Source organism: Mchenga conophoros, linkage group LG17, assembly GCF_057382185.1.
Source record: "Mchenga conophoros isolate Kocher_MC1m ecotype Shallow Benthic linkage group LG17, M_conophoros_male_GT1.1, whole genome shotgun sequence".
In the NCBI taxonomy this organism is placed as follows: Eukaryota; Metazoa; Chordata; class Actinopteri; order Cichliformes; family Cichlidae; genus Mchenga; species Mchenga conophoros.
Window position 1 is genome coordinate 5,001,128 of NC_140542.1, and position 22,556 is coordinate 5,023,683.

At 40.8% G+C, this 22,556-nt stretch overlaps 3 protein-coding genes across 4 annotated transcripts in view; 1 reads left to right on the forward strand and 2 right to left on the reverse strand.

Moving 5' to 3' along the window:
* ucmaa (upper zone of growth plate and cartilage matrix associated a) overlaps positions 1-3,772 on the forward strand; it is a 7,091-nt gene extending 3,319 nt beyond the window's left edge. The window contains exons 4-5 of the mRNA XM_085251916.1: positions 481-579; positions 3,250-3,772. Coding sequence (XP_085108042.1) covers positions 481-579; positions 3,250-3,338 — 188 coding nt within the window. The 3' untranslated portion in view covers positions 3,339-3,772. The remainder of the gene's footprint in view (positions 1-480; positions 580-3,249) is intronic.
* Positions 3,773-4,229: 457 nt separating this feature from the next.
* On the reverse strand, positions 4,230-13,430 carry mcm10 (minichromosome maintenance 10 replication initiation factor). Of its 2 annotated transcripts, none has more exons than XM_085251844.1 (18): positions 13,042-13,430; positions 10,769-10,820; positions 10,413-10,685; positions 10,109-10,324; positions 9,792-9,929; positions 9,478-9,685; positions 9,201-9,366; positions 8,638-8,805; positions 7,928-8,044; positions 7,652-7,854; positions 7,205-7,299; positions 6,802-6,915; positions 6,197-6,667; positions 5,776-5,900; positions 4,971-5,084; positions 4,724-4,869; positions 4,574-4,616; positions 4,230-4,482 (listed from the first exon to the last, which is right to left on the reverse strand). In XM_085251844.1, the coding sequence occupies exons 2-18, from the start codon at positions 10,773-10,775 to the stop codon at positions 4,399-4,401; spliced, it is 2,688 nt and encodes an 895-aa protein (XP_085107970.1). In that variant the 5' UTR covers positions 10,776-10,820; positions 13,042-13,430; the 3' UTR covers positions 4,230-4,398. The 2 variants fall into 2 exon arrangements, with proteins under 2 accessions (XP_085107970.1, XP_085107969.1); XM_085251843.1 differs by having other exon boundaries at positions 9,792-9,932.
* Positions 13,431-13,723: 293 nt separating this feature from the next.
* optn (optineurin) lies at positions 13,724-20,866 on the reverse strand. Its single transcript, XM_085251845.1, has 13 exons — positions 20,711-20,866; positions 18,648-18,772; positions 18,322-18,530; positions 18,082-18,225; positions 17,770-17,954; positions 17,479-17,572; positions 17,230-17,345; positions 16,749-16,898; positions 16,490-16,574; positions 16,207-16,350; positions 15,924-16,066; positions 15,570-15,652; positions 13,724-14,671 (listed from the first exon to the last, which is right to left on the reverse strand). Exons 2-13 carry the CDS (start codon positions 18,766-18,768, stop codon positions 14,559-14,561), a joined length of 1,587 nt encoding a protein of 528 aa, XP_085107971.1. The 5' UTR covers positions 18,769-18,772; positions 20,711-20,866; the 3' UTR covers positions 13,724-14,558.
* Positions 20,867-22,556: the final 1,690 nt, after the last annotated feature.

The following is a 22,556-nucleotide window of genomic DNA, read 5'->3' on the forward strand; positions in this document are numbered from 1 at the left end:
TGATTCTGTGGACAGGTGTAATTGATTGACTGATTGTGGTCTATTTGGCAAATGGGCAAGCAGCAGCCTATCGGTGTCTCTCCATTAAAATGGAACTACTAAAAAAGTCTCTTCATTTCTTCTTAAGTGAGAAAACTTCAAATACAAATTCAGCAAGGCATCAAATATAATTATTTCCCACACTGCAGCTACGGTTGACCTACAGGCACTATGTATGGATTAGAAGTCTTATCTAATCCATAAAGAGCCTACCCTGTACCTGTGCCTGGGATAATGTTCACACAATATTTTAGATGTTTATCCCAATTAGAAGGTAAATAATGGAATAAAATGATTAATCAAAAATGAATAAAAAAGAAAGGTTACAGTAGAATCAGACCATGGAAGTAAAAACTACTAAAACAGTTTTGAACATGTGAAAAAATACAACCTTCTATTTTGACTATTTTGTGAGCAAATAACTCTTTCCATCACCAACAGCTGAGCAGAGGGTGAAAATGGCAGCCGATGAGCGCAGGAGGGAGTACAATGAGGAACAAAGGAACGAATATGAGAACTATGTTGAGGAGGACCGAGACGGTAAGACCTGAATTAACCTGGTTTCTTTAAAGCAGGTTCCTGTGCTCTCCGATTTAACACCATGAAACAAAAATTAAGTTACGGCATCTGGCGATTCTATGACTCCTACTATTAGATATGTTCCCTCAAGTCTACATTTTGCTGAGATTGCACAACAGCACATCAAATTAGGAAATACACAGCAGGGGAAAACATTTTCCTATTATCCTGTTTATAGCGCTAATGAAAACAGGAAAGGAATTTTCAATTAAATACCAAATGCTTACTTAAAGTCATTGTTTCTGTGTGCTGAAGGTGAAATCATCAAAACACAAGTAAAAAAAATGCAAGAACAAATAATCATGAATCATTGTCACTGATTTAACAGAAATAGTAATGGAAACATCAATCTGCTTTGAGACCCCTAATGAAGCACTATAACAGAAAAGATAGGCGATATTGCAACAGCCAACTTGAGCTCACTCTTACAGGAAACTGACAATTACTTGAATGTTAGTCACCATGAGAGGCCTCAGTCGAGACCACACTGAGGGACAAAGATTAAGTTTGGATCTTCTGGCACCCACGAGCCGTTGAACCACAGCACAGTGCTTGAGACTCCACACCAAATCAAAGTGTCTATTTGTGGTTGATCCCAAGCTGACAATCTTCCCTGTGGTCGTCTGTCACTTGTGATATAGCTGCATTCACAGTTTCTAAACTAAGAACTGCTAACCATAAAGATGGGACTGGGTTTTATTTGTGAGAGACGGTGTTTGCATGGTTTGGGTCAACAAGTTCTAAAGATAAACAAGGTCTCAACCGAATGCCAACACAGAATTCGTATTTTCATGTCTCGGTCCATTTTTATCACTTTATGCTGCATTTAAAATCAAGTTGGTGAACCATAAAGAATGGAAGAAATATTGCGATACCAAACTTTGAATAATACCTGAATTACTCTGAAGTGAGCACATACATTGCTTTGCTATGGGGCCAACAAATTCTCTATACTGTGCAAAAGATGAGCTATAGTTAATTATGTTATTATTATCAAGTTAGTGTGATTTACTTTTCGCAGCAAGGGTTTCATAAAATTTCACTTTTTGATAGATTTATTGTTAGCTTCTGAAAGCAGTTGAGATTATAGTTAAGAAGAATCAATTGCCTAACTCAGGAATGCAACTTAGAGGTAGCATAAATGTTTTTTACCCCTCACCCATATTAAGCTGATAGCGTATTGTTGTAGTCGTCGTGGGTGGGCGGTGTCTACTCCCAAATTTGTTAATGCAATAACTTGAGAGCAAGCCATCATCGGAGTTTCAAATTGATACCATAGGTGCGCCTAGCATACTAAAAATCTCCGCTGAGTTTAAGAGGTCAGGTTTTCTGAAAATCTTGGGAATGTGGTAACTGGGAAAAAAGCAATGTAGGAATTTTAAAATTCATACCATAGGCGCATCTACTAGGAGGCTAAGGCATAGCAGTCACCAGTATTTGTCCTCATTGTAAATAGGGTCTGTAAAAACTCAGCTTTGCTAACACTAGCCTAGCTAGCTAAGAATTTAAGGCACTGCTAATAATGAAAAGCATTATACTTTAGAGTCACATTTCAGGCTATGTATGGAATATTTCAGTTCTTTTTGTATATGCTAATAGACAGTGGATAGATTGAAACAACCTCCTCTTTATATGACCCACTACAGTCACCTCCACCTGATAGCATCTACTCATCGGTTTTGTTTGATGAACTGCTTCCCGCCAGTACAAAAATAAAATGAGGTGTAAGAGTGAGGATTAAAGTATAGCATTAAAATTGTATGTTGGAAAAAGTTTGCACAGTACTCTGATAAGTCTTGAGCCACCTCAGAAAATAGGAAACAGGTGTAACAAATTATTGAACGTGTAAAAGGAAATGCGCTTTATAGAAGGTAAAAACAGTTTGTCTAACAATTCTAACAGGCTTAAAAATCAATATTTAATGTGACCACCTTTATTCTTTAGTTTAGCCTGAACTCTCTTTGCCAGCTTTCCTGTAACGTCTTATAGTAGTCTTCGGAAATAGTTCTCCAGGCATCTTAAAAGATCTTCCAAAGCTCTGTGTATTTTGGATGTTGGCTGCCTCTTGTTCCATTTGCTGTCAAGATTATCCCACACTGCTTCCTTATCAAGGTCTGAGCTCTGGGAAGGCCAGTTATGATTGATTGTGTTCCCCCATGTAAAATGCAGCCACAAACCATGACTCTGCCGCCATCGTCTTTTACAAATGACTGTTACATATCTCTCCTGACAACAATCCAATTTGGTTTTATTTATATAGCATGATATAGGAAGAACCCTCTGTCAGAGTTGGGACTCAGAGAGGATATCCATGTTCCGCATCAGTTTGCAGTCTAAATTCTACAGACCTGTTGCATCTGATTTTCTTGCCCCAGTGGTTGTGTATTCCTTTCATCAGTCTTTTCCTTCCACAACACCCATGCCAGGCTACAATGTTCCCTATTGTTTTATGGTGTCAATCGCTAGTTCAAACTCGTTTTTTATTTTGTAAACTACAGTAGAGCAGGAATACAATGTGATTATGAATACTGTGCTGTCACAGTGGCTTTCAAGATATTTTACATATAGTTTGTTATATGCTTGCTTATTGCATTGCCTTAATTATGATTTTCTTTCTTTTTCCATCTACAGAGGTTAATGAGAGGTCAAGAGAGACAAATGAGCAGTTGCGTGAGTTTCATTACGATGGTCTCTCTCCTCGCTACTACTGGTTCCACTAAGCATCCTCAATCACAGAGAGCTGGGCAACAGCAGCTCTCACTGCCACAACCTTTACCCCGTACTGAAGGTGACAGCCCGACTCTGAGTGCAAGTGGTTTCTGTATTTGTCCCACTTTAATCTACACCTTTTTCTCAACCTGATTTCTGTATACAACTTAAAGAGTGCAATATATGTCTTCATTGTTAAACTGTAAGGATCAACTTTTGTACTGTTGGGCAGAAATTTTGCATGCTTTTTTGGGTTTTTTTATATGTACATTGAAGCTATATAATGTCGTTTCAGCCTGACGTGCTGTATTAGCGGCAAGAAACCAACCTTTTATACACAAATGGTTTTGCCAGATAAGAGTTGTAGCTTAATTTTTCCAACAAACTGTCCTTCATATCCAAGTCACAATGACAAATAAAGATGAATTTCCAATGATGTGCTTTTCCTCACACTTCCACTGTCTGGTATTTTGAGTTTTACTTAAAGGGAGGTAGGCGGTTTGGAATAAAAGATGAGGTGAGCTGCAGAAATCATCAGCCTGAAATGGATCCCACATTCCAGAGTGGAAATATTAGACACAAAGTGCTCAGTGAAGAGAAAGAAGGGGGGGGAAACAAGCAGCGACGGGATAGCGAGCAAAAATAAAAGCCTCACAATGATGTGGCATGGCACTCTGGCACTTGCTAATCACACAGCTTCAACCCCAGAAAAGCTTATTTTATCTCTATACTGTGATTCCACCTCAGACCTTTAAAGCCATGTGGATTGGCTCAAAGAATTGAGTAAGTGCCACCTGGCTCCGCCTGGCACCAACATATGGAGCGTGTTAGAGGGTGTTTCTGTGCCAATATAGGTGAGCAAAAATTCTTCTCTTGTAGGGAAAAACAGTCTGTACATATAAAATCTTTAATCAGCTTTAATCAGCCAATTTGCAGCACATCTGGTATCACCACAGACACTCAAGAGCTACATAATGTCAAAATTTAAAAACAGACCTGATACTAATGAAAGCCTGGTAAAACCTTAAATTACAAACATAAAAGTCTATAGGTTGCTCCCTCAATAATAAATCACTTCATGCTGTTGAGGAATTTGGCATGCTCCTCTCCTCGAGGCAGGAGGAGCTCTCCACCAAGCTTAGGGCCAGTTTTCTCCTGCAACGAAACATCAAGTGTGTGATCAGTCTACTTTGTTTCAATCAAATGTTGCTTTAAACTTTTAAATTGGTAATCTGTGACAGCTTACCTTCAACATCCCATCTCGTTCCCATTTAAACAGACCGCAGTTGCTGAAAAGGCAAAATGACTAATGAGTTGGCGAGTCCCACAGTCCCACTACAGTGTACACATCATTTCAGTGTTTCTGCCAGGCCTTGTCGGAAAGCCACTGTCTTACCTGCAGTGTTTGTGTGGCAGTCTGTCCAGAGCAATGGCTCTCTGTCCACAAGGACATTTAAAGAAGCGTTTCATTGCCTCGTGCCACCGCAGATCATGGTTCTCCTCTACACAACGATCCGCCGGCTTGAAGTAGGTGTAACTACACTGGAACCAGCAGAAGAATAACAACGGTTTACTTCAGTGACTTCTGATAGACAACCACAGCACACCTGGGTCAGCGGTGAATTCAACTTCTGGCTCAGTACCTTTTTACAGGTGACAGCCCGACACTTCATCTCTCTGATGTTCCTCATCTTCTCCTCCATCTGCTCCTTCTTCACCAGAACATTGAAGTAGCGCTCTTGTAGCTGGTACTCCGCCTGAAAGAGAAAGAGAGCTATTCATTAAGAAATATACAATGGGGCGAAAAAAGGTTATTGGATACCATGCTGAATTTGTAAGCTTGCTCATTTCCAAAGAAATTAACCTTCTAATTTTTAACTGGCCGCACGCTCATGGGGGGGGGGTCCTCTGTATGTATTACCTTACAATATAAAGTGTCTTGAGGTGATTGTTGCTGTGATTTGGCCCTGTATAGACAAAAGTGAATCGAATTATATTTGTTTAATTTTAATGAAGAGAGACACTATCAACCAACCATATCACATACATATTTATACCTTATATCATTAAGAGAAATATGAATTTAATCCCCAAGCAAAACATGACTCATGTCAGTAAGACATTTGTCATACTTGGTCACCAGGTTTGCACACATCTCAGGAGGGATTTTAGCCCACTCCTCTTTACAGAAACTCTCAAAGCTTCAGCTCCCTCCACAGGTTTTCTACAGGACTGCAGTCTGGAGACTGGCTGAGGCCACTCCATGACCTTATAACTATACCTAACATGTTTTTTCTGGCATTTTGGTTCTGATTCTTCCCCATTAAAATGAAACTACCATAAAAATTAGAGGAAGTTCAATTCTTTGTAAGCCAGCAAACTTATAAATTTGCACTAAATTTGGTTTTTCATATGCATCTATGCATCATCAAATGTCACTGGTCATACCGCTTGAAGTATAATCCCGTGGCGAGATTTGGCTTTCAGGATCTTCTGAAACTCCTCTGACTGGACATAGTCGAGTTGTTCTCGCTTCTTTTTCTGCACCGGCTCCTCCTCCTCATTAGCTGAGGCTTCAGACAAAGAAAAGAACCATAAAACAGGCAACGGTAAGTTTACTTCAGCATAAAAAGATAAAGACCTGTGTTCCCAAGAATCTGTGGCAGCACAACAAACAACAAAAACAACAAAAAGATAACATTATGCAGTCAAGGTACAGAGGCAACAATATCCTGCCATCCTGTGAGGTACCGTACTGCTAAAATAACAAATAATTGTTATCTTTAATTTAAAACTTTACAAGAAAGTTAAAAAAAGAGGATAGCTATCTAGATGTATGAATTACACTGGAAAAAACTGAAATGCGTACCACTGGGTGAGGTGCGATTCCGCTCTACTCGGGCATTGATCTCACTGCTGTCACTCCTCTTCCTCTTCACAGCGTTGGGGTCTTCCTTCACCAGCCCCGTGTCTTTAGCCCTTAGCTTCTTCAGAGCAGCCAGCTTGGCAGCTGATAGGTTGAGGGTGCTGGGAGAAGGAGCTGGAGGGGGGCTGGCATCAAAGAAGAGGATATCATCTCCCTTGGAGAAGCCTCGGCCCAGGGTCGGAGTGTGGGGCGCCGCCGGGCTTTGGGAGGCCGTGGGGACTTCAGAAGCAGCTTTTGGTGACATTAAACAATCTTGGCCTGTCGCACCCCCCGAGTTCTGCAGCGACCTTCTCTGAACTTCTTCCACCCTTTTCCGCCGGCTCTCCAGGAGCTCCCGCTGCTTCCGTTTCTGCTGCTTCAGCAGGTCTGAGGCCGAGATGGACTGAAGAGGAGCTCCCGATGTTTCTTTGGAAACTGAGGATGCCAAATAAGATTTTTTTGTTGGTGTGTGTGTGAGACAGATGACTGAGTTCACAACACTGTAATCAAACGTGTCTTTAATATAACCTAGCTTGCCAAAAAGTGCAAAAGATTTGCAGGTTGTGTACCTGACTGGCTGCCCTGCGTGAGATGCTTCTTCAGCTGCAAAGCTCCAGGTGTTGGCACTGACATCAGGCTCTTGAATTCATCTGAGCAACCTGCAACTTCACCAGACTGCATGGCTACAAACACACACAAGCAAAAACAGTTGAAATAGGGAACTCCCTTCTGCCTTTGTTCATCGATCTCTCCTAAAATTACCGACAGGATTGAAAACTACATCAGTATTTTAATCAAAGGAGAAAACAATTTTTAGATCTGAAAGTCGGGGTAAGGAAAAAAGGGTTTGAAGCAAAAAATACTCCTATGCAATTCTATATATCTGTCACCTACGACATCAGGCTTGTAAACATCAACTTCCATGAGGAATGATTCAAATCTGTGAGTGTGAGAGAATCTAGCAGTCCTTACCGAGCCTCTTGGCTTGACTGATGAGCTGAGCCGAGCCTCTCACAAACAGCTTGTCCAGAGTTTTCTGGGTGGGTTTGTTTGGTTTGGACGCGGTCCTGCAACACACAGGCTTGTTACTGAAAATGCAGCAGCTTGGATGCTTTCAGTCCCACACTGTGTTCCTGGTTTTGTAAGGGTGGCAGTTAACTTGCGCAAACTGACTTCAGCACACACTATTGATTTGAAAATCCAGTTAAAGCCAGAATCTGTGTTGGACAGGGTTATGACCACAGCCTGCATGACTAACTGCTGCAGAGGATACTAACAGAAACAGCTGAGTCAAGTTTTTATTGATTTTACTGCATTGTTCTTCATTTGCTATATTGTAGATGTAAAGGGAAAGTAGAAAGAGCTTCCTCTTACAGTCTGACTGACCTGAACTTTAGCAATAGGAAAAAACACACTCACAGTGAGGCGGCACAGGCAGCAGAGGACACGCCGCCGTAGTAGAAACCGTCCTGACAAATCCGCTCTCTCAGGCCACCTGCCTTCCCCTTCCCCATGACTTTACTGGGCGCTCTTCCGGAAAACGACGACTGCAGCTCGGCCCTTTTTGAGCTCATCGTCTTATACTGGGCCTTGACATGATACTGGCAGTATGGGCACTCATACTGTGGAGGAGATGGAAGTTTAAGGCAACAGGATAATCATTTAGGTACAGAAAACACGATAGAACAGACTAACCATGTTAACTATCTGCGAGCATGGCTCTCCGTTCCTCTTCACACCCTTGCAGATACCGTAGTCCTGAGCTTCACCCATCAACAGCACCTTCTGTGGGTGATCCACCGTCAGGCTCACCTGCACACATTCCACACAAGGTTTTATATTCTGGGAAGGAAATCAGCTTACAGTACAAAAACTACAGACACTACAGACGTACATGATGGGTGTTAGCTACTGGAGGTGGGACTCACCAGACAGCCCATGATACGATACCATCATTTCAATCACGATACTTTAATAATGCAATGTGCAGACTATTGTGCATTATTGCCTTTTGTCACCTTTTTTCAATTGCAAATTGTGTCCTCAAAGTTAGACTTTGCCCGTATCCGTTTTATCCAATGAGATAAAGTTTAGACATATGAGTTACATTTTGCAGTAAAATGTAACATTGTCAAACCTTTATATCACAGTGCCATTAATAGATGGACTAAGGATCTGTTTATCATTAGGTGTAAATGTTCATTTAAAGGCATAAAGGCAAGAAAAAGGTTTGAGCCTCAGACCCTCAAGAAACATTTAAGTGGAGGCCTCAAGTGTGTCCAATATTCAACATATCAGACTGTCTTTCCTACTGGAAGCTGATTTTAAAGTACAAAATCACTGAGAATGAGAAAATAATTTTTCCTCAGACTCCACATTAGATTCATTTCAGACTTTCTGCTCACCCCGTCATATCCTTCTTTCTGCTTCATGGGGTTTGGGTTGAGGAGTCCGACTACTGTGCCCGTCTCAGTCTTCCAGTGCTCTTTGTGAACTTCACCAAACAGAAACAGAGACACAAACACTTCCAGGTTATGGAGGTCATTGAGTTTCCAGATGCTAAAGGTTTTGCCCTGCAGAGAAGAAAGTGCTCAATCAGGAATATTACAGGATAAATGTATTTATCATCCGCATAGAAATATCTTCTTAGTGCTACCACGAAGGTTTTTGACTTCCACAGGGAAAAATAAATAAATAAAACAAATCCTAGCATCATGCAAGCAATACTGAAATAGTTTGGTTTAATTAACTCCAACTTAAATATATTAAACACCAAAAAATCTTTGCCTCCTGTATATGCAGAACAATCCTACTTCTGTTCAAAGTCATCCCTAAAGGCTGGATTAAAACCAGAAAAACTCATCCTTAACTACTCTTTTACAAAGAGTTTTTATTCATTTCTTTTGTATATTTTTCTATGAAACTGTTACTGATGCTGCACAAACAAAGTCCACAAGGTCTGACTTACACTGCTGTTGCTTTGAGGCGTGGCTTTATTGACCAGCACAGCAAACGTCACCCAGTCGCTGTCTTCCAGCTTCTCCCGAGCCATACGCTCCGGTAACTGTGACAGTCGAATCAGACGGCGGTCAGCCATCTTACGGTCCATCTCGCTAGAAGAAACACGTGGTTTTCTGAGGAGACAAACAGAACCGAGCCAAAGACTTAAAAACACAGGAATGGGAAAAAACAAAACAAGAAAACCTAATTCAACTGACAACTTGTCATCACTTCAGTGCTCTGACCTGAGCCGCAGTCCTGAATATTTCTCAAGAGCCACGTCTTTGGGAAGAGATGGATAAGAAGGAGCTTTAGGCTGCACTGCTGACGCAGCTGCTGCAGGTCTGCTATGGGACGCTGAAGGTGAGCGCAGAGCATCAGGGGCTGTGCTGGTGCTCTCTATGGGCTTGAAGGAGCTGCCGATCTTTATCTCTACCAGTGGTCCTCTGCTTTCTGAGGGGAGCACAGCCAAGAAAAACTCAGACACAGAACGTACGTGCATCACTCTAATGTGTGTGACGACACAATCACTTTGTTTAAGGAAAAACTGGAGTTTTACCCGGTGATGTGCTGGGTTTAGGTTGGTGAGCCACTCTCGGTTTGCTTTTAAATGAGTCAGCAAAGCTGAGCTGAGAAGAAAACTCAGAGGACTCCTGGAGCTTGAGGCTTCCTGCTCTTGCTGGAGTGGATGAAGACGCTACTGGAGGGATGGAAAAAAAGAAGAAGAAGAAAGCATTCATGAAACATGAGGGTTATAGCTATAACAAAACTATACACAAGAAAAACTGCTTTACTGCAGTCGCACAGAGAGAAGGTTAGACACAGTACAATGTGCTTGAGCACTACAGAGGGAGTTGGCATCACTGTTTTCTTTACCTGCTGGTGTCTTCTGTGTGTTAGTGGCTGGTCTGGCCTGGCTCAGTTTGCAGGTGGGTTGCTGGGTAGGTGCAGGTTTGGGTCTCACTGGTGTGACACTTGGTGAGTTTTTTCCTGAAGTCTTGGCTGAAGAGGCTGACGGGACTGAGACTTTCTGGCTGGCCTCCAGCTGCTGCTGCAACCTCTCCATCTGCTCCTTCATCTGCCTCAACTCCTCTGAAGAAGAAAAAATGCATAACAAAATTAAGCTGACAACACAGGCTCAGCATGTAGCTCCACTAAACTCCACTGTACATCAACAAACCTTGTAAATCCTCTTTCGACTTGTTCAGGTTCTCACAATCACCCTCTGATTCTTTGTCCTTCTCCTCTTGTTTGATGTCATCCACATCTCCAAAGAGCTCCAACATCTCGTCCACATTGTGCTCTTCCTCCTCGACGCCCTCTTTGTACTCCTCGTCATTTTCCTCATCAAACAGCCCGTCCAGATCGTCCGCCTGCTCCTGGCTTTCTTGTTCTTCGCCAATACCCTCGCTCTCAGCCAGCAGCGCAGTCAGAATATCCAGATCATCCTCACCTGAGTGAAATGCACATGCACTCATTTGTGTCTTAACCCACTGATAAAGCAGTATTCTCGTGAGCTTTAAATCAGACACTTACTCTCCATTTTAAGGAATTACACTGTGTCGTTGATGTCAAATCACCTGGTCACCTACAGAAAGGCAAATATGTGGAATTACTTTGGCAGAACCTCAAGAAAGACCCGCAGAAAACAAAAACAATAAAAACCCAGATGTGGGCTGTAATTTCCACAAAGAAAAAAAACATTCAAGAAAACACATTCTTTAAATGCTTGACTGAATTGTGAAACTGTTCAGACCACACAGCAGCACACAGGAAAGTGTGATAACACACTCCAGCAGCCGTGTTTCTCATGTATCCAAGGTGTCCAGCTGACCACCTGAGAGATTACAGACTTTACAAGACAAAAGTTAAACAAGCCGTGTCATGCTCCAAGTTAGATGCTGTCTTCGACCCTCTTTCTCAAGGTTACAAACTTCTAAAGTTAACCGAATGCTGCATCTTTCATAATGCTTGTGTTATGTATACAGTAATATAGAATTTAGACTTAACAAGAGGCTTTGTGAGCTTATCCCAATATATTATCTCTCTCAAAACTTTGAAAACAGCTTCTCGTTTAATGGTTTTTCTTTATTTTTACTACTTTCTACATTGTAGATATAAACTGAAGACATCAAATATAAATAGCTGCTAAGAAACCACAACTAAGGAAAAGCAACAAGCAGAAGAGATTTGTTTAGACCGGTGGAAATCTGTGCTTTGGTCTGATGAGTTCAAATTTGAGAACTTTGGTTCCACCTGCCGTGTCTTTGTGTGACACAGAAAAGGTAAATGGTCTCTACATGCATGGTTCCCACCATGAAGCATGAAGGAGGAGGTGTGATGGTGTGGGAATAGTTTGCTGGTGACATTGCTGGGGATTTATTCAAAACTGAAGGCACACTGAACAAGCATGGCTACCACAGCATCCTGCAGCGACATGCCATCCCATCTGGCTTGGGTTTAGTTGGACCATCATTTATTTTTCAACAGCACAATGACCCCAAACACACCTCCAGGCTGTATAAGGGCTATTTGACCAAGAAGGAGAGTGATGGAGTTCTGTACCAGATGGCCTGGCCTCCACAGTCACCTGACCTAAACCCAGTCAATGTGGTTTGGGATGAGATGGACCACAGAGTGAAGGCAAAACGGCCAACAAGTGCTAAGCATCTCTGGGAAGTCCTTCAAGAGTTTTCCATTTCAGGTAATCACCTGAAATGGAAAACCATTTCAAAAATGAAGCTAATCAAGAGAATGCCAAGAGTGTGCAAATCAGTAATCAAAACAAAGGGCAGGTATTTTGAAGAATCTAAAATATAAAACATGTTTTGAGTTATTTCACACCATCCATCCATTCGCTTCCACTTATCCTTTTCAAGGTCGCAGGGGGCGCTGGGGCCTATTCCAGCTGTCATAGGGCAAGAGGCGGTATACAACCTGGACAGGTCGCCAGTCTGTCACAATTATTTCACACATTTTTGTTTACTACATAATTCCATGTGTTCATTCATAGTTTTGATGCCTTCAGCAAGAATCTACAATGTATATAGTCACGAAAATAAAGGAAAAACCTTAAATGAGACGGTGTGTCCAAACCTTTGACTGCTAGTGTAGATGCACAGCTTGTCCAGCTCTTGGCAAAATAATTTTACATCCAACACAATTTCCTGCACTGATGAGATATCACCCTGTTACCTCCTTGCTGGGGACACATTAGCATAAAAAAAGAATTCCAGATTTTCCGGCAGAGGTTGGAGCAATCTCTTCACGATGCAAGTAATAATTGAAACTACAGTGATATGAAAAACAGTTTTCACAGGACTCTATGCAGTGCTGTGCAAAAACTAAGCACAAAGCACAATTTAATAGCTTGTAGAATCACTTTTAGCAGCAGTAACTAACCCTGTACATACATTAAATCAATTAATTGTGTATTACACTTTACTGCACAGTATAGAACAGTGCAACACTGTGAGCTACTGAGCACAATTAAAATCCTGTCCCAGTTGTTTTAAAGACGCTAACAGCTTTAACACTCATTCTATGTGAAAACGAAAAGATGTCCAAAGTATTAAAATCTAGGTTCAGCCTAAAGTGGAGATAAGTTAAGCTTGACTTACAATGTAAAATGAAACGACTAAGTGGTTACACTTAACCCGGTAAAAAGCAACTAAGAGCATAAATGTTTGAAGATATGGACAGCCGCTTTCCCAAGTGAATATAAAACTATAACTCTGCATATGTATATATACACAAACAAACAGCTTCCATTCATTTATGACCAAGTCAAAGATAATGAGACAGTTTACCTTTTTGCAACTTTGCGTCTTCCTTCACTCAAGCACCCCGAAAACCACCTTACCGGATGTTACGACCACATTCAACCTCTCGAAAATAACGCCTACTGTCCTAAGTAAAGCCTTTCGTGGCGATGTACAAGTCATTCGGTTATATTTAATAAAAACGACACAATAAACCTCATTGTAATTCACACACACAGGCCGGGCGAGGGAGAAAATCCAAACTGGCGCTAAACGAAGGACCCCGTTGTGTTGTCGGAGTGCTGGTAGGTGCCCAAAATCTTGCCTGATTTAAAAAAAGAAAAAAAGATTAATGGGTGGTTGCTCGGATAGCAATTTCTTTGATTAGATATTAATATGAGCTAGAAGTAAAAAAACAAAAACATCATAAGCTACTACTGAAGTAGATTTTGTTGTATTATTTATACAGGGAAACCCCAGTCGCCTAAAATGTCATTTCACGGGACTTTAAAACATATGAAGTCATGTCAATACTGAAACATTTTTAATACTTACAGTCGACTGTGATTAAGATGTGAAAAGCCCTAAAGGGTATCTTTAAACAGGAAGGTAATGTAATATGCGAAGTGCTTGTATAACAGCATTAGCTCTGGCTTATTTCATCGTATTTAACTAAAATGTTTGTTTCATTTTTATAATATATGAAGAGTGACATCAGACATGAGTAAAAGCAAACACATTTGCAAACGCTTTTATTTTCTTTCACCGAACTTGAATCAGGAAGGTCTTTACAGTCTACAGAGTACAGATTCTACCTGCACTTTAGTGACAAATTGATCAGGTTAAATACATTATATTCTGATTATCAGGTACAATATGCAAAGTCAAAATAAAATATATATCTTTCATAAAGTGCCTACATGGTGAATGCTGCTTTTACCACCAAACACCAAATTATGAACTAAAATATCCTTAGTGAGGAAAAATATAGAAGCAATTTCATTTTAATTTGAAAAAGAATCCTTCAAAAATATAGAAAGCCTTCAGCAACCAAATACTTGTAAACAGATGCAGCTTTTAAAGGCTCAACTTTGGTTGATTTATTAATATATTTATGACCAGTAGTCAGTGCTTAACTAAAATCTTACCAAAAGGTCTATGCAGCTTCTGTTTTGTTTGCTCTGAACTTGTTTTGCCCCTGAAAATTTTCAGCTTGCTTCAGACAACACAGCTACAAAAAAAAAAAAAAAAATCCAACAATGTGACGGACAGCATGCCGCATGATAGGTGGTGTTCTGTAGAATGTTTTCTATACTGTTCTGAGTGTTTGTGAGCAACTTTTAAATGTACAACAAAATACAGTCAACATACTTTTTTTACATGTTTTCCAAACATCACAGTTTGGCTTCTTCCAAAAGCAAAGTGTTCCCACCCGAGAATAAATGTTATTAATCCCATATGGGATCTCTTGGAGTGAAGAGGTACAGGACAAAGCAGAGGAAGACTCCGATTAGGTGATGATGCAGCCGCTGTTGCCGTGAATGCTTATATGCTGTGACGCACGTCTAGTTGATGCAGTCCATGATGTGGATCTGCAGGGAGTCCAGGTCTGGAAGGATCTCATTACACTTGGGACACGCATGCTCAGGGATATTCCCCTGATGCTGCCAGTCAGTACCTGAAAGTGAGAGACACCGATCACAACTCTAGCCTGCTGGATGGCTGTTCCAGTTCCACTTGTATTTTCTGACAGACTGATTACACCACAAAGGTCATTCAGTCGAATGTTTTGGCTATACTGGATGATTTTTGCTGCATCTAACTATCATTTTGCAAAAGGTCAGGTAACGTTCCTTAATCGCAAAGTCATTACTTGTGCGGAGAAAAATCTTGTGCAGTTCCTGTCAGCAGTAAAAGTACCCAAAAAAAAGAAACAAGAGCTGAGGCAAAAACAATGGAAATAAAAATTAATGAAAAGTCGGTGTATTCCCTGTAACATCCAGTAAAGGGCAGCTATGGTTAAAAAAAACAAAAAAAAAACAAAAACAGGTCTGATTGTATATTTTCTTAATGACTTCATTGTCTCGTTTGGTAGATTCAAGTCTTAGTTGCACCTAATTATGTAATGCTCATTATATAACTTATAAGAAGATTAAGCAGGGAATGTATTAGGGTCTGGCTACTCTGGGATTCCCTTGTCTGGCGAACAATTGTAATGAAAGACACCCAAAGAATTTGACTTTTGTTTTTTTTCTTCATTTTTGGCAAGTAGCCTACATTTTATATTAAACTGCTTTTTCACTAGCCAAAAACACCATTCAAATAACATCACACAACATTACCGTAAAAACCAAGCTGGCTAATCACCTCATATTTCGATCCAAATATAGTGGCATGTGTTTCAAAAGACCATCTATCTCTTTTTGGTATAAAAGATAGTAAATTAGAGTAATTGTATTTCTAGCCAGTAATAACATCCAAATAATCAAAATGTCAGAGGGGAGTCCGGTGTAAGCTATATAAGAGAAAGCCAGGAATAAGGTTTGTGTGAGAGGTTAAATTATAACATGCTGTACCTCTTCCAACTAAAGATGGTCCACCTCCATGTGGGTTTCCACCTTGTGACAAATGTCTCCTCTGCATCTCGTTCAGTGAGCGCCTGCACACAAAGAAAAAGCTTCAGATGAGCCGAATCACGACATTATACTCAGTTTGTTTCTGTGGTCATGTAAATAGAAATGGGTTTGACAGAATTATACAGCAAAACCTTTGTTAATTTGTAAGTTAGTCGAGCTGCAGACTCTACTTTTAAATTTCAATCCTTTATTAAATCACGAGGAGTTTTTCTCCACAAGAAGAATAGAAATTAACACATTTAGTCTGAAGAAGCTCAAATCGTGACCAGGTCAGTCCTCTCTCTGAATGCACACCTGCCCATTGAGTCCATCTCGTCTTGCAGCTGGGTGTTCTGCTTCTTCACGTACTCCAGCTGAGCAGCCAGACGCTCCTTTTCTTCGTGGAGTTTCTCCCTCGCTGCTCTTTCTGCGTGGAAGTCGGAGGAGTAGATCTCTGCCTGCAGAAAGTACAGAAAAAACAAAAACACGATGACTACCATTAAAAGTGGAGGCAATCCTGTTGTGCTGAGGCCTTCTGATTGTTGGGTTTAATGCTAGATTATATATTTCAAGTGCTCACACGTAAAGAACCACTGACCTGAGCCTGGAAAACAGATATGGTCTCCAGCTCCTTCTCCTTTTGGAACATGTCCTGCTTCATCTCATCGATCTTTTTCTGCTTAATAGCGAGAGCTTCTTCAGCTGCTGTCAGCCGCTGCTGCAGCTCCTCCGCCAGATGAGACTGCAGAACCAAACAGGATGGTAAAGGTGCCAGTTATCTCTGATTTTTTTTTTTTCTTAAATGCCATCAATATTTTTTTTTTTTACTGCATCACGTTTGTGAAAATCAGTACGATCCACACAACGCAACATAAAGTTACCTCTTTTCTCTGTTTCTCGTCTTTGAGCTCAGTGTAGTCCTCAAACAGTTTGGTGTAGGCGTCCTTCAGCTGCGCCAGGTTGTTCCTGTGTTTAGTAAATTGTGTTTAGCGATTTGTGTGAAGTGACCCGATTGCTTTACAAAGCTCTGTGTAGTCAAAGTACAGTAACACAACCCGATGAAAATCAGTGTCACAATATGACGTTTCTGCACTCTCACACAATCAGTTAATGTGTATGTATGCTTGTGTTTTCTCTGACTTCTCTTCTGCAGTCTTCCTCTGCTCCATCAGGCTCTGGGCCTGCATGCTGTTCAGCTGGAGCTTCAGTCGGTCATTCTCCGTTTGAACGGCCTGTTTCTCCACCAATTGGGCCTTCAGGGTTGCCACATCCTGCTCCACCTCCCGACATCTTCAACCCCCCCCCCCAAAAAAATAAGACATATATCAAATAACACAGAACATCAGTTAAACGAGGTATAGCATTTAGTTTAGGTGGTGTTATCTTTCTGCACTTTTCTGTTTTTAAGTTTAACCCTGGAGAAACCATGGGGTCAAATTTGACCCCATGGTTTCCCTAGAAAACCAATGGGGTCGGCTCTGACCCCATGGGTTCTCCAGGGTTAAAATAATCATTTGCAAGTCGTTAGCTTCATAGCATAAGTGCCTAAGTCATTGACTTAGTCAAATGACTTAGGCACTTATGCTATGAAGCTAACGAAGTGTGTTTGTGTGGCCCAAACCTGTCCTGCAGGTTCTTCTTCATGCCTTCTGCTTCATCCAGTTTGCTCTGAGCCTGCTGCAGCTCTTTGTAGAGTGTCATCATCTGAGCCTTCAGATTCTCCACCTCAGAGGCCGCCTGAAATATTTGCAACAGTCGCACACGAAAAGTCACAAACTCGACGCAGGAAGGGAAAGGATTTACCCAATAATGCAGCTTTCAGCAGGACAGATCTACTGTGATATATAAAAAAATGAAAAAAGAAACAAACCTTATCTTTTTTCGCAGAATCCTCTTTGGTCTCTGGCTCAGGTGTCTGGGTGAATTCCTCTACACTGGACTTTTTTTCTTCTAGCTTTCGAATTCTGTTGGATAATAGGTGAAACTAAATAATAAACGGATTATCCATAACATATTCTGGAAACAGAACTGTGACTGGGTTTTTTTTAATAGAGCAAAGACATAAGCAGACTGCTACAAATCTGTTGCTTCATTTTCAGAATAAAAACATTTAAAGCACTTTCACAGCTGAGAAACGTTTCCTTTTGTTGCTGTCTCGTACCTGGCCGTGCAGGCCTGCAGCTCGCCTTGCAGCCTCTCGCTTTTCTCCGCCTCATTCCTCAGGGACTGCAGCAGCTGGCTAACCGTCACCTCCTCATTGTCCATGCGTGACGCTGTCATGCTCGCATCCTGGCGTCTGCTGCGCTCTGCTCCCAATGCCTCGTTCACGCCATCGATACCTCCATCCTGGGAGGAAAAACAATACTAAGACACCAAGCTTCTCCTCCTGTTTGTCATTTCACCAAAATCAGGCTGAATATAAAAAAAAAAAAAGAGTGTTTGATGATGATCTGTGCTATTCATCCGTCCTCACCGACACTTTGATGATCTCAATAAACGAATCATCCTGAGAATCGTGCTCTGCCTTGAGCTGTAGCTCAGAGTTCAAGGCCACCAGGTCATTCTTCTCTGCCTGCAGCCGAGCAACCTGAGCACGCAGGGCCTCCAGCTCTGCAATCTGATTGGACGATGACATTACATAGCATAAACGCAGAAATGACTAAAGTGTCCATAAATCTGCAGTGCAATATATGCGCAATATTATCAGCTTCACCTGCATTCCTCCCACAGCTCCTCCGGTCTTCCCGGTGTCCTCCAGCCCCCTGCTCAGCTCCTGGTTTTGGAGGGTAAGTGCTTCCATGCGGCCACGGGCCTCCTCGAGCCGGCTCTCCAGGAAGTCCCGCTCTTCCTTCTGTTTTTCCCGCCACGCAGACAAACCTTCAAAGCGCTCTTTCATCGTCAGGTTGGTCTGACGGAGAGCCTCTGAGAGAGAATTAAAATAAATGCGCGTGTTACAAACTCACTCATTCCAACTATCACCAATTTTTCACTATTTGTCCTCTCCCTAACTGCTCTATCCTCGGTCATCCCTGCTCTCACCTTTCAGGTCTCTGTTCTCCTGAATGAGGATGTTCATCTGCTGCAGGGTTTCCTCCAGTGTGCCGGGCTGATTGGCAGAGCGAGAGATGTCGCCGTTCATCACGGGGCCTCCAGACGCCATGATGCTGAGAGGAAGGACGTTTTGTCATGTTTTGTATATTATTTGTATATTAAACAATCGGAAACACTGGCAACAAATAAGTCATCAAGAGAAGGTTGAGAACAAAGCCAAACAGCTACAGTCATGTGAAAAAGAAAGCACAGTCACTATACACATTGCTGTGGAGGGTGGTTGCTTCCTGACATTCCTGGCTCTGGTTGCCTGAGTAGCATAAACTACCAGGTCATACGTCAATAAATATTATTCTTTACCCTCACTGGTAGTCGCTTTGCTCACTTGGAACATGAGAAAGGTTTACTCCGGGCGCACCTACTTCCCTTATCCAGCAGTTACTCGCTGGTATATTGTCTTTGGATAGACAAGACCAAAGTGAAGATGTCTGGCCATAATGTACAACACTAAATTTGGTGTGACCGAAACACCAGCATATCAGCACACACACCTAAAAGCAACTATCAAGCACGGTGGTGGATGGGTGGTGATTTGGGTTCTCTCTATATGCCAAAATATTGTAGAGTCAAATGTGAGGCCGTCTGTCTGACAGCTAAAGCGTGGCTAAAACTCTGGTCATGAAACAGGACAATGATCCCAAGCACAGAAGCACATCTACAACAGAACGACTTAAAAAGTAAAGAATCAGTTATACTGATAATAATATATACAGTTATACTCAAAGTCCAGACCTTAACCTTGTTGAAATGGTGCAGAGGTTCTTTCAGAGAGATGCGTATGAATAAATACCTGCAAATGTCAAAGAACTGCAGCAACATTGTAAAGATGACTGGGCCAAAATTCTTCTGCAACAAAGTGATTCTTCACAAACTGTTTTGGTATTTTGGTTTAATTTTAGGTGAATAACTAAAGCTAAATTAATAACTCTAAACACAGGTTAATACATCACACACTGTTTTTCATATGAGGCTGTATTTAAATTATTTTAGAACCTGATGAGGACCTGATGATTTTCTTTGTTATGTTCTGATATAATGTTTAGATGTATAAAATTAAAAAGGGTGCACTTTTTTAAAAATAAGATGACTGTATGGTAAGTGTTGGTGTTTGCTGTTCCCACTAGGGGGCACTGAAGCTCACACTTCCAGTTCTACATATAGTGGCTTTAATGCTGCATTCCTCACGTGGAACATTTATCAGATAATATAAAATCAAAATGATCCCATGTTATATATTACGCACTATAAGTTAATTTAAAAATAATTAATACATTCGGGATTTATGGTTTCAAATAATCACAATCACAAGAAGAAATTGACTTAAATACTAACGTTGATCTTTTTTTTTTTTTTTTTTTGTAAATTTAACAGCTAATTTTAATGTTTACCAAAAATAAAAAATGAAAAAATGCGGCATTTTTAACTGCGAATACGTTTGTGTTTAATCTCATTTGGCTTGTTGTTGCCAGTAAGACATGTTTAAAAAAAATGTCTGCTGACATCACTCAGTGACTCAGTGCTTCGGGAGCCGAGAAGGAGCATGCCGAGGCGAATTATCCCATCAAGAGTCACATGATATGGCAATTTGATTTCAATAACAGAGACACTGTGTTGTCCTTTCGCCCTAACGCCATGGTATACTACATAATGGCCTAAATAAGATGTAACATCACATTTAGAAGCTCTTAACAGCGGATATCACCGTTGATCGCCAATTTACAAGTACGAGTCGGAAATCTCACATGCTAGTTCAAAATAATCGTGTAATACTAGCTTGGAGGACACTAAGTTCGGCCAAAAATAGTTATATTTGTTTTGGCCTTCTTTCAGTATTGTTTTACTTTCACTTTCTTGGAATAGGCCTATCCTAAGTGTGACTTTTGGTAAACAATAAAAAGTTACCAGTAACTTAAAACGAACACGGACGAGCTTTAACCTCAACCAAACTGCGTCACACCAAACGTCAACCGAGTTTAAAGGTTTTAACTCACCTGCTGGCAACTCGAGAACTAAACACAGCCTGCCTGTTCGCGCTGACAATACATAGGCAGTATCGCAAAGGTGGCTGTGTATGTCGAGTAATATTGCTCTTCTAGTTAGCAGGGGCGTTGAGCGACGATACAGAAAAAACGATATTTGCTTCCGGTTGTTCCTTTCAAAGTAAACTCATTAACTGGCGCAGTACTGATAAACAATGCATTTTTGTGTTTGTTGATTTATATCGAATAAATTAACTTTCTGCGTTTTGCGTTATCAGTGATAATCGCGTAAGAGCTCATTATTATTATTATTGTTATTATTATTATTATTATTATTATTATTATTATGATGTTTTGTTGAATTATTATGCTTGCTATTTACTTTCTTTTGTTTTTAGGTATTTTTAACTAATTTATTGGTTATTTTTATGGATTAAAATTTTTTTTTTTAGAATCTATGATTATCTCAGTAAATTGGTACCAGCATGCATATATGCCTAGTTCTTGGTTTGCTTTCTTGCAAAAATAAATCATTGAAAGGCCAAGATTTTGACTGGAAATTTACTTTGTGTGCATATGCACCTAGATCACATCAGTGACTCTTTTGATCAAGAGCTTTGTTTTGATTTGTGACAAATAACAACTATAGAGCAATTATAGTGACAGTGTAGTTATCAGTTTAAAATAATATAAAAATAACATTTTCCACTAATGGGGGTTTCAAACAGTAAAGACTTAATTCAACAATTCATCTGAAGTTTATTTTAATAAGCAGTAGATGAATCCGCTAAACCGCAAGACAAAATCAAAGAAACAAAACAACAAACAAAACAAACAAATCCGCAATTGCTACCAGCACTGCAACATCTGCTGAAATTGAAATTCCTCCACCTAAAAATAAATAATGTCTTTATAAAATTAAATTCATCATCAGAGGAAAACCATCATCTTGCGCTGGAATTTAATAAGGCTTATTTCATTAGCCTTATTTAATTTCATTACTATATTCATTAAACTGTATTGTGTGTAGCTATTTTCACTTCTATTTATCATATTAAAAGACTACAGTGATTATTTGTTCTTTCTGAAGTCCTTAGCTTTTGATATTTGTTTTTAGGGCAATCTTAATTCATTCTTCAAGAACGCTTTGCTTTTATTTTGAAAGCCATAGTTCCTATCTAAGTCGGTCTAATTTTCGACAACTCGACACCGAGTTCACTTGTGCGGAGTTTACGGACGGTTTTCATTTCCTCGTAGTGACGTCACGGGGCAGAGGACTGATCTGAGAACAAAGAGCGCCTGCGCGTAAGCAGCGCCGCCGCGGCACGGGTCCATCCGCATTTTTTACACATCGGCAAGAGGCTGACATGTGTGGGGGCGGGGCTAGACCATCAGCTGTTAGCGGGAATTCCCCCTCAGGAGTCACCTTACACTTGCAAACAGGAAAGGAAGGACTGGAGATTCCCTCTGATGTCAGCTTTGAATGATAAATGGCGACGACAGTGTAACTGATTCCGATGGGATATCTGTCAATACTGTAGCATAGAACACTCAGAGGCTACTGTAGTAAAATACAATGGAATGTCCGAGAAACACCATTTCTGCTCTTGTTTGTGCAGCTACAGCTATACGTTTATATATACAGTTATACTTACTTTCCACTAGATGGCAGTCTTATTCAAGAGCAATCTACTGATGTTCATGTTCAGGTTAGTTTAAAGCAGGGGTAGGCAACTCCAGACCTCGAGTGCCTGTGTCCTGCAGGTTTTCGAGTGTCCTTGATCCAACACAGCTGATTCAAATGGCTAAATTACCTCCTCAACATGTCTTGAAGTTCTCCAGAGGCCTGGGAATGAAC

Bases quoted from the DNA above. Each gene is read 5' to 3' on its own strand.
- mcm10 (XM_085251843.1), bottom strand. The intron at 9,933-10,108 runs GTAAAGAAAACA...CCATCCCTCCAG, and splicing joins CACACAGAAGACACCAGCAG to TAGCGTCTTCATCCACTCCA. The intron at 7,855-7,927 runs GTTAGTCTGTTC...TCTCCTCCACAG, and splicing joins GCTCGCAGATAGTTAACATG to TATGAGTGCCCATACTGCCA.
- optn (XM_085251845.1), bottom strand. From the start codon at position 18,768: ATGGCGTCTGGAGGCCCCGTGATGAACGGCGACATCTCTCGCTCTGCC. The intron at 18,531-18,647 runs GTGAGAGCAGGG...ATTCTCTCTCAG, and splicing joins GGAGAACAGAGACCTGAAAG to AGGCTCTCCGTCAGACCAAC. The intron at 17,955-18,081 runs GTGAGGACGGAT...TTTTCCTCCCAG, and splicing joins TTGAGATCATCAAAGTGTCG to GATGGAGGTATCGATGGCGT.